This window comes from Schistocerca serialis, chromosome 4 (assembly GCF_023864345.2).
Source record: "Schistocerca serialis cubense isolate TAMUIC-IGC-003099 chromosome 4, iqSchSeri2.2, whole genome shotgun sequence".
In the NCBI taxonomy this organism is placed as follows: Eukaryota; Metazoa; Arthropoda; class Insecta; order Orthoptera; family Acrididae; genus Schistocerca; species Schistocerca serialis.
Genome location: NC_064641.1, coordinates 827,671,080 through 827,685,332, shown reverse-complemented (window position 1 = coordinate 827,685,332; position 14,253 = coordinate 827,671,080). Strand labels below are relative to the sequence as shown.

General features: G+C 43.9%; 1 protein-coding gene across 4 annotated transcripts in view; it reads right to left on the bottom strand.

Moving 5' to 3' along the window:
- LOC126473434 (uncharacterized) overlaps nt 1–3,262 on the bottom strand; it is a 776,960-nt gene extending 773,698 nt beyond the window's left edge. For all 4 annotated transcript variants that reach the window (XM_050100474.1, XM_050100477.1, XM_050100475.1 and 1 more), the window contains exon 1: nt 1,978–3,262. In XM_050100474.1, coding sequence (XP_049956431.1) covers nt 1,978–2,049 — 72 coding nt within the window. In that variant the 5' untranslated portion in view covers nt 2,050–3,262. The remainder of the gene's footprint in view (nt 1–1,977) is intronic.
- Between the last annotated feature and the right edge of the window lie 10,991 nt (nt 3,263–14,253).

Here is a 14,253-nt window from a genome sequence, read left to right as displayed (position 1 = left end):
TTGTATAAATGTGTTCCACGCGAGAAGGGAATTTTTGGATCTAGTCAGTCTGTTTTATTCTAAGGCCTGCATATCTGACCTAGTACAACTTAGTCTAGGCTTTGACTTTACGTCATGACTGCGCGCTTGGCGTGATTGAAAAAGAAATGGTTCAAATGGCTCTGAGCACTATGGGACTTAACATCTATGGTCGTCAGTCCCCTAGAACTTAGAACTACTTAAACCTAACTAACATAAGGACATCACACAACACCCAGTCATCAGCGTGATTGAAGCGACTCACTCAAAACAGCTTGACTTTGGTGAACCGGTATTCCTCTGATTACGTGCCCAAATGCATATTGCACTTAACAGTGAGTCCAGGTCTTAATGTGCACACAATCACCTTGCACACGGTCATTTAGAAGTAGTAATAAATGAGAATCAACAACAGCTTGCTTCCTATGTCGACGATATTTTAAAATCGTTAATTAGCTTCGTTAAACGGTTGCTATTAATGCTGAAATCAACTGGGTGTGGGCAAGTGTTGCTGAGAGCATTGTGGAAGGCATAAATGTACATCGTGAAGCAGATGTTTTTGCTTGCTCATATAAGGCCTGAAAATAAGAGCTGGATGTTTCAAACGCGTTGAAATGAAATGACCGTGTGGCATTGTTGGCCGGGAGGGCCCATTCGGGGGAGTTAGGCCCCCGTATTGCAAGTCCTTTTTAGGTGACACCACTGCGGCGACTTGCGAGTCCATGATGATGAAGGATACACAACACCCAGTCCCCTGCCGGGAATCGAACCCGGGCTCCCTGTTGTCGGTAATGCTACCGCTACGCTACGGAGGCGGACACAGACAAGGGAGTGAAATTAAAGTACCTCACAAGGGAACCTCCCCATCGCACCCCCCTCAGATTTAGTTATAAGTTGGCACAGTGGATAGGCCTTGAAAAACTGAACACAGATCAATCGAGAAAACAGAAAGAAGTTGTGTGGAACTATGAAAAAATAAGCAAAATATACAGAGTAGTCCATGTGCAACATAGGAAACATCTAGGATAATGTGAGCTCAGCAGCGCCGTGGTCACGTGGATAGCGTGAGCAGCTCCGGAACGAGAGGTCGTTGGTTCAAGTCTTCCCTCGAGTGAAAAGTTTAATTTTTTATTTTCAGTTTATGTGACAAACTCTTATGTTTTGATCAATTTTTTCAGAGTGATTATCACATCCACAAGAAAACCTAAATCGGACAAGGTAGAAGAATCTTTTTACCCATTCGCCAAGTGTACAAGTTAGGTGTGTCGACAACATATTCCTGTCATGTGACGCACATGCTGTCACCAGTGTTGTATAGAATATATCAGACGTGTTTTCCTGTGGAGGAATCGGTTGACCTGTGACCTTGCGATCAAATGTTTTCGGTTCCCATTGAAGAGGCACGTCCTTTCGTCTACTAATCGCACGGTTTTGCGGTCGCAAAACACAGACACTAAACTTATTGCAGTGAACAGAGACGTCAATGAACGAACGGACAGATCATAATTTTGCGAAAATAAAATTTTACTCGAGGGAAGACTTGAACCAAGGACCTCTCGTTCCAGAGGTGCTCACGCTAACCACGGGACCACGGCGCTCTTGTACTCACATTATCTTGATGTTGCCTATCTTGCCCATGGACTACTCAGTTTGTATATTTTGCTTATTTTTTCATAGTTCCATACAACTTCTTCCTGTATTCTCCATTGATCTGTGTTCAGTTTTTCAAGGCCTATCCACTGTGCCAACTTATAACTATGTCTGAGGGGGGTGCGATGGGGAGGTTCCCTTGTCAGTAGTCGGCGATTTTCCTTAAAGAGTTGCAGTGCGACCAGTCTTGTAAGTTACGTCAATATATTTACATTTTTTTTTAAATCGTAAAGTCATGATTACAACATCATGTGAACTATTTCTTCTTTATGTATGGTTGGAGAAATAAGTGAGAGGTTTATTACATACCGCCGAGGCAGCCGAGATTAATGCGATCAGCGCCCAGGACGCGTGTAGGAGGACGCCCGTTTCGGCACCCATTTTGGATTTCTTCTGGACGATGCGATGAACTCGGTAGATCTCGACGACAGTCGCACGGACGAAACCGAAGCGGCGCACACTGGAATGTTCAAACACTCACGACACGTGTGGAACAGTCTGTCAACGACGTTCGCTCGAGTCAACAGGAAGAACGAGTGCTACTCGTGTTCAGCCCAGCACAGCCTGTGCGCTTCGGTCGTTCAGGAAGCTCTAGAGGCTAGTACCCATGAGTCCCTATTGTGACTTAAAGCTCTTTGGCCTGGTAATAATACACATTCAGTTGTGCTGAAGACAAGTCGGGCACTGTACCGGTCGGAAAGGGTGCACTTTCGCGAGATCTAAACACAGAGAACCTACTAGCTTGCGTGGCCCCGGGTTGTTTTTCCTGTCCAGTGTTGTTTGCCTGTTCCAGACGAAGGTTGTCGTCAGCGACTGTCTGTCCACACGCTACAACTCACGGCCCCACCGCAGGAGGACTCTCACGGCACGGTTATTTTTGCTGCAGAGATAAAATGTCTCTCGCTTCCCTCGCAGTGTGGACTGACGGATACCGCACGCAAATACAAGCGCTCTTCTAATATCAACTTGGGCTGGGCTGTTCGAAAAGCTTTCCAGTAACGTCCGAATTTCTAGAAAAATGCAGGTAGTCCAAGACTAATAATCTCTCTAATATGGACTAAGAACAGCTCTGCTTACTCTCTTTGCCTGACCAATAGTATTTCGTACAGATATTTTATATTCACACTAGTTCGTCAACACGCAATGCGGTGTAAACTTTTATAAGCGTCAAAGCAATAATACGATGTAAAGATTATCACTTTAACTCAAAACAAGCACTACAAGAGAGCGATCTGGAAAGCGTTTCAGTCACTATTCTGACTGATTTATTTCAAGGTAAATAGCACCTCTGGAGCGGGAATAATTGTGCAGTTACATCTCCGATACTTCTGCTCATTGCGGACCACTGCCAAGCACTTATTTCTTCTATTCCCCCATTAAATGATCCAATATTTCTCTTTTTTGTTTTTTCCTATTAGCAACGTAGTACGCTACTTTACTTGACGGATATGTGGACTGACGCTGCGCTGCATACAGAGGTGAACTTTACGGCTTTGCAACAAGACCTGAGGTGTGTTCGTAGGTGGCGACTGGCGGAATTTGTTTTTGGCGCGTACGGGAGTGCTGCGACGAAACAGCGTCCTTCGCGACTGGCGAGCGGCAACTGACGCCCGGAGCGTCGCCAGCACATCGCGACCGAGCGCAGTCTGCGCATGCGTCGACTGCAACAGGTGCCGGCGCGTCTCCCACCTAGCCGCGCCATTTTTAGCAGTCCAGCCGCGAGGCTGACGGCGCGATAGTACGTTGCCCGATTGCTGTTTGTTTACAGCCTCGTCCATCCCATTCCATCAGCGCACGGACGCGCTTATGACGTGCCGTCAACGTGAAGCGAGACATTCGCCTCCACGCCGTAGCTCGCGGGTCCGAGTTCACCTTCTGAACACAGAAATGTACGTGTACACTGAAACGCACGCCATGTTAGCTATGCGGTGAAAGGCAAAGTATTTTGGACGTTTCACGGCAAATGGGTGTAAGTACATCTACATCTACATTTATACTCCGCAAGCCACCCAACGGTGTGTAGCGGAGGGCACTTTACGTGCCACTGTCATTACCTCCCTTTCCTGTTCCAGTCGCGTATGTTTCGCGGGAAGAACGACTGTCTGAAAGCCTCCGTGCGCGCTCTAATCTCTCTAATTTTACATTCGTGATCTCCTCGCGAGGTATAAGTAGGGGGAAGCAATATATTCGATACCTCATCCAGAAACGCACCCTCTCGAAACCTGGCGAGCAAGCTACACCGCGATGCAGAGCGCCTCTCTTGCAGAGTCTGCCACTTGAGTTTGTTAAACATCTCCGTAACGCTATCACCGTTACCAAATAACCCTGTGACGAAACGCGCCGCTCTTCTTTGGATCTTTTCTATCTCCTCCGTCAACCCGATCTGGTACGGATCCCACACTGATGAGCAATACTCAAGTATAGGTCGAACGAGTGTTTTGTAAGCCACCTCCTTTGTTGATGGACTACATTTTCTAAGGACTCTCCCAATGAATCTCAACCTGGTACCCGCCTTACCAACAATTGATTTTATATGATCATTCCACTTCAAATCGTTCCACACGCATACTCCCAGATATTTTACAGAAGTAACTGCTACCAGTGTTTGTTCCGCTATCATATAATCATACAATAAAGGGTCCTTCTTTCTATGTATTCGCAATACATTACATTTGTCTATGTTAAGGGTCAGTTGCCACTCCCTGCACCAAGTGCCTATCCGCTGCAGATCTTCCTGCATTTCGCTACAATTTTCTAATGCTGCAACTTCTCTGTATACTACAGCATCATCCGCGAAAAGCCGCTTGGAACTTCCGACACTATCTACTAGGTCATTTACATATATTGTGAAAAGCAATGGTCCCATAACACCCCCCTGTGGCACGCCAGAGGTTACTTTAACGTCTGTAGACGTCTCTCCATTGATAACAACATGCTGTGTTCTGTTTGCTAAAAACTCTTCAATCCAGCCACACAGCTGGTCTGATATTCCGTAGGCTCTTACTTTGTTTAGCAGGCGACAGTGCGGAACTGTATCGAACGCCTTCCGGAAGTCAAGAAAAATAGCATCTACCTGGGAGCCTGTGTCTAATATTTTCTGGGTCTCATGAACAAATAAAGCGAGTTGGGTCTCACACGATCGCTGTTTCCGGAATCCATGTTGATTCCTACATAGTAGATTCTGGGTTTCCAAAAACGACATGATACTCGAGCAAAAAACATGTTCTAAAATTCTACAACAGATCGACGTCAGAGATATAGGTCTATAGTTTTGCGCATCTGCTCGACGACCCTTCTTGAAGACTGGGACTACCTGTGCTCTTTTCCAATCATTTGGAACCTTCCGTTCCTCTAGAGAGTTGCGGTACACGGCTGTTAGAAGGGGGGGGGGGGGGCAAGTTCTTTCGCGTACTCTGTGTAGAATCGAATTGGTATCCCGTCAGGTCCAGTGGACTTTCCTCTGTTGAGTGATTCTAGTTGCTTTTCTATTCCTTGGACACTTATTTCGATGTCAGCCATTTTTTCGTTTGTGCGAGGATTTAGAGAAGGAACTGCAGTGCGGTCTTCCTCTGTGAAACAGCTTTGGAAAAAGGTGTTCAGTATTTCAGCTTTACGCGTGTCATCCTCTGTTTCAATGCCATCATCATTCCGGAGTGTCTGGATATGCTGTTTCGAGCCACTTACTGATTTAACGTAAGATCAGAACTTCCGAGGATTTTCTGTCAAGTCGGTACATAGAATTTCACTGAACGCTTCACGCATAGCCCTCCTTACGCTAACTTTGACATCGTTTAGCTTCTGTGTGTCTGAGAGGTTTTGGCTGCGTTTAAACTTAGAGTGAAGCTCTCTTTGCTTTCGCAGTAGTTTCCTAACTTTGTTGTTGTACCACGGTGGGTTTTTCCCGTCCCTCACAGTTTTACTCGGCACGTACCTGTCTAAAACGCATTTTACGATTGCCTTGAACTTTTTCCATAAACACTCAACATTGTCAGTGTCGGAACAGAAATTTTCGTTTTGATCTGTTAGGTAGTCTGAAATCTGCCTTCTATTACTCTTGCTAAACAGATAAACCTTCCTCCCTTTTTTATATTCCTATTAACTTCCATATTCAGGGATGCTGCAACGGCCTTATGATCACTGATTCCCTGTTCTGCACATACAGAGTCGAAAAGTTCGGGTCTGTTTGTTATCAGTAGGTCCAAGATGTTATCTCCACGAGTCGGTTCTCTGTTTAATTGCTCGAGGTAATTTTCGGATAGTGCACTCAGTATAATGTCACTCGATGCTCTGTCCCTACCACCCGTCCTAAACATTTGAGTGTCCCCGTCTATATCTGGTAAATTGAAATCTCCACCTAAGACTATAACTATACACCCCTGTATTAGTCAATATCCATTAGAGGTACTCGTTTTGTTCAAATACACTGATGGAAAAGAAATCGCAAAACCGAGGAGTCGTTGTGCGGCATAAAGGAAAGAGGCGAGCGTGTTTCCATGTCTCAAATGTGACGTGTTCAATCGCTCTAGGCACTATGAGACTTAACATCTGAGGTCATCAGTCCCCTAGACTTAGATCTACTTAAACCTAACTGAAGCGCCCAGAACAGCTCGGCCACAGCGACCGGCAGGTGACGTGTATTCAAATTTCACTCCACTATGAGGATGCAAATCAGATTTGCTTTAAGGGGAGATGGAAGGCAATTTTTATCCCTACTCTGCCAATGCTATTTTACTCTTTGAATAGGTACACTTTTCAAAAGAACTATGAGTGTTAAAACAATGAAATTTTTACTGCATATATACAGTGGGCTTCAAAAGATGTACACCCACTTTGAAGTATCATAGACAATTTACTTCCCGTTCACAATGTTAAATTTCTGGAAATGGTTTGTTCAAACTGGTGGCCTTCAGCATCGATACATATCTGAGTATAACAGATATGCCTCAATTTACAAGTAAAATGAACATAATACCTCTTATGATTTTGAAGAAAATCAAATTTATTCTTTCATTAGTAAAATTTAACTTTTTTGTACATTAATTATTATAAAACAGTTTCTGATTGTTTGGTGGTCCTCAATTTACTTTTAATAACTTATTACGATCTGCAGTCCAAATTGACAAAATTTCATGTTTCTAACCCCTCTATTATTCAAAAAATAGTGGTACCTGACAGAAAAAAATGCAGTTTTGAGAAAAATCCATTTAAAGTTTAATATTTCAATTCTAGTATAGTTATTGATGAGAATTACTTACCACTAACAATTTCCTGCACCATACTGACCATCATCCGAATCCTACTGATCTTTTCATCTCCTGGTCCCTCTTCTTTCCTATCTGGCTTCTTTTGTGCATTTTAAATTAGCAATATCTAGTTTGACGGATTCTCTTTTTATCTATTTGCACGAAGGATTTTTCAGTATTTCCTCAAGATTTTATGCCCAATAATTCCAAAACATCCAGTTTTCTAATTACACTATCATTGAAGCAAAAAATAGCATCATAAACACCAAATTTGAGGGTTGTATGCTGAACATACAGTTTTCGGTAAACGGTTGCAAATGGCAGAATTCACACATTCATTTAAATTTTGGATTTTCCTATGAAGACATTTCTTCAACAAGGTATCTTTACAAAGGTCTCTAAATATGGGTTTCATTTCATTCATTACTGATGCAGGTAAAGAGTGTTTGTGGCCCTATCTGGCACTTCTCCTGTACTTGCACCAAGTGACAGGATCATTCGGGCAAAGACCGTGCACTGGATTTTCGTTTGTGGAAAGCTTGTGGAAAAAGATAGCCCATATAGCTTTTTTCATGTTTTCTCAATTCCCTACATTTCTTCTTATGGCCAAGCCATAATAATTATGTACTCTATTTCAACATTTGTCAGGCAACCTTTACCAACTATCTTCTTATCACCTTCCAATACTATTTTTGACTTTTCTTTCAATAATCTTCTCAACTTGGTCCCCATTTATTGTGTCTCACTGTTTAGAGGCACAAAACGCGTGGTTGTTTTCAGCTCGTTACTAAATGCAAATAAGTAGGAGGCCGAGTTGATAGGAGCCAGGTTGCAATAATATGCGGTACGGCACACTGTTAGAGAAAAGGATTGTTATTCAAGAAACACATAGTACAATTGTGGTGTGCGTACTGTAAGACCTTCGGTACACACACCATCAGATTATTTGACTTGTCGCTCTAACAAAGTAGGCGAGTGTCAGCAATATGTCTTGTGGTCTTATCGTGGCGTGTTTATCCTCTGCCGTTAGGTCAGACGATAGAAATGCCACTTGCACGCTTAGAGTAGCAGATCGACGGTGACCAACTTTAAACAGAACTTGATTAATTTTCACACACATTTATTAAAATAATAACAAGCGTAAAAATAACTTAACTTGGTTATTATTTACAATTGACATTCTGAAGTTCCTTTGGTCTTGGTATGTTAATCTTATTCTCACATATCTCTGATACTTGACAAAGTGTGTATACATTTATCTTCATGGCTATGTACAGGAATATGATAATCTTATTAGGCGCAGACTGAAACTTGACTGTAGACTGGTGCAGACTAATGCAGACTGACTGATCGGAGGTCTGTACACTCGTTATAATACCTCGCGCGTTCAGGTATCACTGCGCGAGTGTGATCCGCGAGGAGAAAAGGTTCTACGTTAGCAGCAATCTCATTGGCTGCGTTACATATTAATACGCGGATCGGCGGAAGCAGAATTTGGTCCGTCTCTATGACAGCGCCATCTCGTAGTGCGGAGATGGACGAGCGCTGCGCCTGCGCTGTTGTGCTTAGCGGGGCGCGCTCTAGTGGGAAAGTTGTGTACGCGCTGACTACGCGGAACTATGTACACAACAACAATGAAATTACTTATCTTCAGTAGTTTGTAGGACTGCAGCTGCGGCTATGAACTGACAGTCTCGTAACATGGAATACAATGAACTAATACAACATATTCTCAGGGACTAAGCCTGATGGGCCCTCCTCAGAGAATCACTGCAAACATTACAGAACTGGCTGAGGGCCGATTATGAAAGTGCGTCTGCCTAGGTTGACATATAGCTAAGAAGTGAAGGAGGCACACTCCAGTTCCGTCGTGTTGCACAGCCCGCTAGAGTGCGCTGTGCTCGGCAGACGACGAGCTGCCAACCTTGTGTTGGTGCGGCGTTGTAGCAGTATCTGTGGCAATGATACTACACCACTCTCTTCTGGACATGCCCAGTGCACTCTAATTTAGAAATTGTGATACTAGGACCACAGGATTGTTCTGCACATACCCGGTCATAAGCCTTGCTGTCACCGTCCCCAGATTGCACGGAGCTTCAGGAAAGCCATCATATCTCACGAAAAAATTGTCGTATTTATATAAAACAAAAACTGTTTCACGTTTCCGTCTCCCCTTAAATACAGGTTGCAGCTGTCATGAACGTTATTTACCTTTGAGACCGGACAAATACGCAATTATCAACATCTCACTGAGTTTGAACGAGGTCGTGTAACAGGACTGCGATAAACTGGATGTTCCTTCTGCGATACTGCAGAAAGACTTGACACGAATGTAGCCACTGTACGGTCTCCGGACGGCCGCGTGGGGCTGTGGAGAGGGAAGACCATCGTGTTCGACTATGGCTCTGTCGCATCGTACTGCACCTTCTAACAACCCTACCACAACAAAGGTCAGCATTTAATAACGATTGTGGTGTTGCTCACGCTACTAAATACTGCATTTTCGGGCAACAACAGTCATATTATGTGGCAGGTGTCATTAGAGCACAATTAATGAAGTCATTTCATGTAATAATCAAAAAACTAGGCACTCATCTTTTTGTGTTTCCCACGCTGGTCTCGTCGTAAAATCATGGCTCAATCGTTGAAAATCTACGTGGTTAAGAGTCCAAGCTCGGATGCAAAGAGGCCTAGGTTTTATCGTGCTATATTCAAAAGTTTTGTATATGCGCTTCTCAAACAATTCTTGGAGATTAAACCTTTCAAAGTTAGCACAATGGTGATGTAAAAAAATAATCAGCACTCCGAATTTAAGTTACACTTGCTTTTAACTGCTTTTATTGCAATATCACGTATCACACAAAACATCACTTCACAATACAAAACATACTTGAAAACATCTTCCTCACATTTTCTAAGCCAACTATAATATGCGTCTTTCCAACCTGACGTCCAAGACTTGACCTTTTTAAGGTCCGACTCTCTAACAAGTTAACAACTAACTAACTATCGCTTACGCGCCCAAAAATCAGAGTTACAAGTACGTCAAATATCATAGTGACAAAAGAAAGAATACACATAAGAATAATATCATTGCAATATAAACATATCGATGTATCACAAATGAAATCAAATCTGAATGTTGTCTCAGAAATATGTCAACCACTTTGCAGAAACACAGTAGAATATAGCTGGTATCGAGAGGTTCAGGTGAGGTGCCGTAATGGTTGCGTAATTCAAGTACCATTACAACCTACAGCAACAATTTGAGCAGCAGTTGGCACTAGAGATGACCAAAGTCGTTCGTCCTTGGGAACTAGTTCACTGGTGATCGCTCTTTTTTGGAAACCGTTCATTGTGATCGGTATATGGTTCTTACGAAAAATTGAAAATTAGTAGCATAGGTGACTGAAGATAGAAGACGCCAAGAGGGGGCACTTGCCTCCTACCTGGAGTACAGAGTTTTTATTCATAACAGGATTCTCACAAACTTGTAATTTCCGTGATTCTGCAAAAAATCTCTTTTAGCCAACTGTAGCGTTATGTGTCTGAACGCAGTGAAGTAATATAATGTGGCGTACGAAAAACCGGCTCCGAGTACAGCCTGCTCGCCAATTACGCACGATTTCTTCTACGAGCAGAATAGATAAACTTGTAATAATTAGGCAGAGAAGAAATAACAAATAAGTTAATGGATAGAAATTCGACACAATGGATGACGATTGGTAAGCGACAAAGAGCAGTCTAGTACTCGCGGTCGATTTTTCGTGCGCCATCCTGCACCACTGAAATAATGTTGTAGGAGTTATCGTATTTTGTTTACAAAATGTGACACCATACACTCGATTATGAAAGGCGGGCGCCGGCCGATGTGGCCGAGCGGTTCTAGGCGCTTCAGTCTGGAACCGCGCGACCGCTACGGTCGCAGGTTCGAATCCTGCCTCGGGCATGGATGTGTGTGATGTCCTTCGGTTGGTTAGGTTTAAGTAGTTCTAAGTTCCGGTGGACTGATGACCTCAGATGTTAAGTCCCATAGTGCTCAGAGCCATTTGAACCATTTGAAACGCGGGTTTCATTCGGTTGTAAGTCAGTCTGTCTTCCACAACAATGAACATGCTCTTTTACCTTGGATAAAAAAAAGACGGAAAATGGCCACTCGTGTGTGCCGTGTCGACGTCCTTTGCATGCGTAATAACAATAAATCATGTCTTTTTACAAGTATTTCTTCTGCTGTTTATCGAAATAGTGACGTAAGTTGATACGCCGTTTTGTTACCTGAAAAGATGTATGTATTAAATACCACATCAGATTTATGTAGTTTACATAATTATAAAATACATTTTAATTACCGACCGTGTACGCTGAATAGAATACGAGAAGAACCAGAAGTTCAGAGTTCAAAAAAGATTTGAAACATATCTAGAATGGGCGTACGAAGAGAACGAAACGAACAACTCGTTACTGAACTAACTATGAGCAGTCGGCAGTGGAACTGAGACGAGTGGCCACGCGAAGAAGGACGAATCCGGCAGAGCGAGACCGACACGGAGACAGAGGGGAACGGGACCGAGACAGACGGGAACGGGACCGAGGCTGGAACGAGACCGGCCGACGTGCCGTTCGCGAACGAGACCGACCGTTTCCCGTTCCCGGAAACTATAAGTAGAAAGCCGCGACCGAAGTGAACTACGAAAGACCGTTCCTTAGAATTCGTCCCTCGCTCGTTCCGTTCATCTTGGTGAACCGTTCCTTTGGACCCGTTAGTTCGCGAACGACGCATCTCTAGTTGGCACGACAGTGAAACAACGAACTGTTACAAATCGGTTATTTCAAGGACAGCTCCGAGCCAGATGGCGTGTTCCGTGCAATCCACTGACACCACACAGCCACCAGTAGCGACATCTGTGGTGTCAAGAGAAAGCTCATCGGAGGGCGGGGTGGTGTTCTGTTGTGTTATCTGATGAAAGCTGGTTCTGCCTCGGTGCCACTGATGGCCGTGTGTCGGTAGAAGCCGAGGCCATTTGAGGATCTGCACCCAACCTGCCTGAGTGCTACACTGGACGTACATCTGGAGTTAAGGTCAGGGGTGCGATTTCGTATGACAGTAGGGGGTCTCTCGTGGTTGCCGGACACACCCTGACTGCAAATTTGTACGCCAATCTGATGATTCGACCTGCTGTGCTGTCATTCATGAATAGCATCCAAAAATGGCTCTGAGCACTATGGGACTTAACATCCGAGGTCATCAATCCCCTCGAACTTAGAACTACTTAAACCTAACTAACCTAAGGACATCACAAACATCCATGCCCGAGGCAGGATTCGAACCTGCGACCGTAGCGGTCACGCGGTTCCAGACTGAAGCGCCTAGAACCGCACGGCCACACCGGCCGGCTAATAGCGTCCAAGGGGGTGTTTTCTAACAGGATAACGCTCGCCCACGTACAGCTGTTGTAACGCAACATGCTCTACACAGTATCGACACGTTCTCGACCTGCTCGATCACCAGATTGTCTCCATTCGAGCACATATGGCACATCACCGGACGACAACTCCAGCCTCATCCACACCGTCCTGTATTCACCGACCAAGGGCAACAGACACAGAACTCCATCCCACAAACTGACATCCAGTACCTGTACAACACAATGCATGCACGTTTGCGTGTTTGCATTCAACATTCTGGCCGTTACACCGGTTATTAACGTACAAGCTTTTCACATTTGCAAAGGCTTATCTCGTGCTTACATTAACCTGTGATCTTGCAATGTTCATGACTTAAATTTGATACCTAAACAAATGTATACCCGAAATTTCATTGCTCTACATTAATTATTTCTTGGTCATTTTTCCCCCTTACTGTAGCTACTTCTTTCTCTCTAGCTGCATGTGGTGTGTGTTGGCTTTGCGAAGATATTTTTCTAGTGGAGGAGTGGAGCCAACTGTATAAATCATGAAAATGGTTCAAATGGCTCTGAGCACTATGGGACTCAACTGCTTTGGTCATCAGTCCCCTAGAACTTAGAACTACTTAAACCTAACTAACCTAAGGACATCACACACATCCATACCCGAGGCAATAAATCATGAACTTCTCAAAATTTTTCAAATGATATTTTCCTCAGAATTGCAATTTCTTGAAATTTCCTCTAAAGCAATGTTACAAACACTGCTTACTGTATTCATGTCTAGGTTTTTCTCAGCAGTTTTCACCTCCATTACCAAATTGTCAGCCGGCCGGTGTGGCCGAACGGATCTAGGCGCTTCAGCCTGGAACCGCGCATCTGCTACGGTCGCAGTTTCGAATCTTGCCTCGGGCATGGATGTGTGTGATGTCCTTAGGTTAGTTAGGTTTAAGTGGTTCTAAGTTCTAGGGGATTGATGACCTCGGATGTTAAGTCCCATATTGCTCAGAGCCATTTGAACCAACCAAATTGTCGAATCCTTGATGCCTCAGGATGTGTCCTGTCAACTGATCCCATCTTTTGTAAAGTTGTGCCTATCTAATTAGATTCTGTGCTTCCTCATGCAACCTACATTCTTCTGAATCTGTTTAGTGTTTCATCTCCTCGTCTCCCTCTACGATTTTTACCCTCCACGCTGCCCTCCAGTACTAAATTGGTAATCCCTTGATGCCTCAGAACATGTCCTACCAATCGATCCCTTCTTCTAGTCAAGTTGTGTCACAAACTCCTCTCCTCCCCAATTCTATTCAGTACCTCCTCATCAGCTACATGATCTACCCATCTAATCTTCAGCATTCTTCTGTAGCACCACATTTCGAAAGCTTCTATTCTCTTCTTGTCCAAACTATTTATCGTCCATGTTTCACTTCCGTACATGGCTACACTCCATACAAATACTTTCAGAAACGACTTCCTGACACTTAAATCTATACTCGATGTTAACAAATTTCTCTTCTTCAGAAGCGCTTTCCTTGCAATTGCCAGACTACATTTTAAATCCTCTCTACCTCGACCATCATCAGTTAATTTGCTCCCCAAATAGCAAAACTCATTTACTACTTTAAGCGTCTCATTTCCTAATCTAATTCCCTCAACATCGCCCGATTTAATTCGACTACATTCCATTATCTCGTATTGCTTTTGTTGATGTTCATCTTATATCCTCCTTTCAAGACACTGTCCATTCTGTTCAGCTGTTCTTCCAGGTCCTCTGAGCACTATAGGACTTAACATCTGAGGTCATCAGTCCCCTAGAACTTAGAACTACTTAAACCTAACTAACCTAAGGACATCACACACACCCATGCCAGAGGCAGGATTCGAACCTGCGACCGTAGCAGTCGCGCGGTTCCAGACTGCAGCGCCTAGAACCGCTC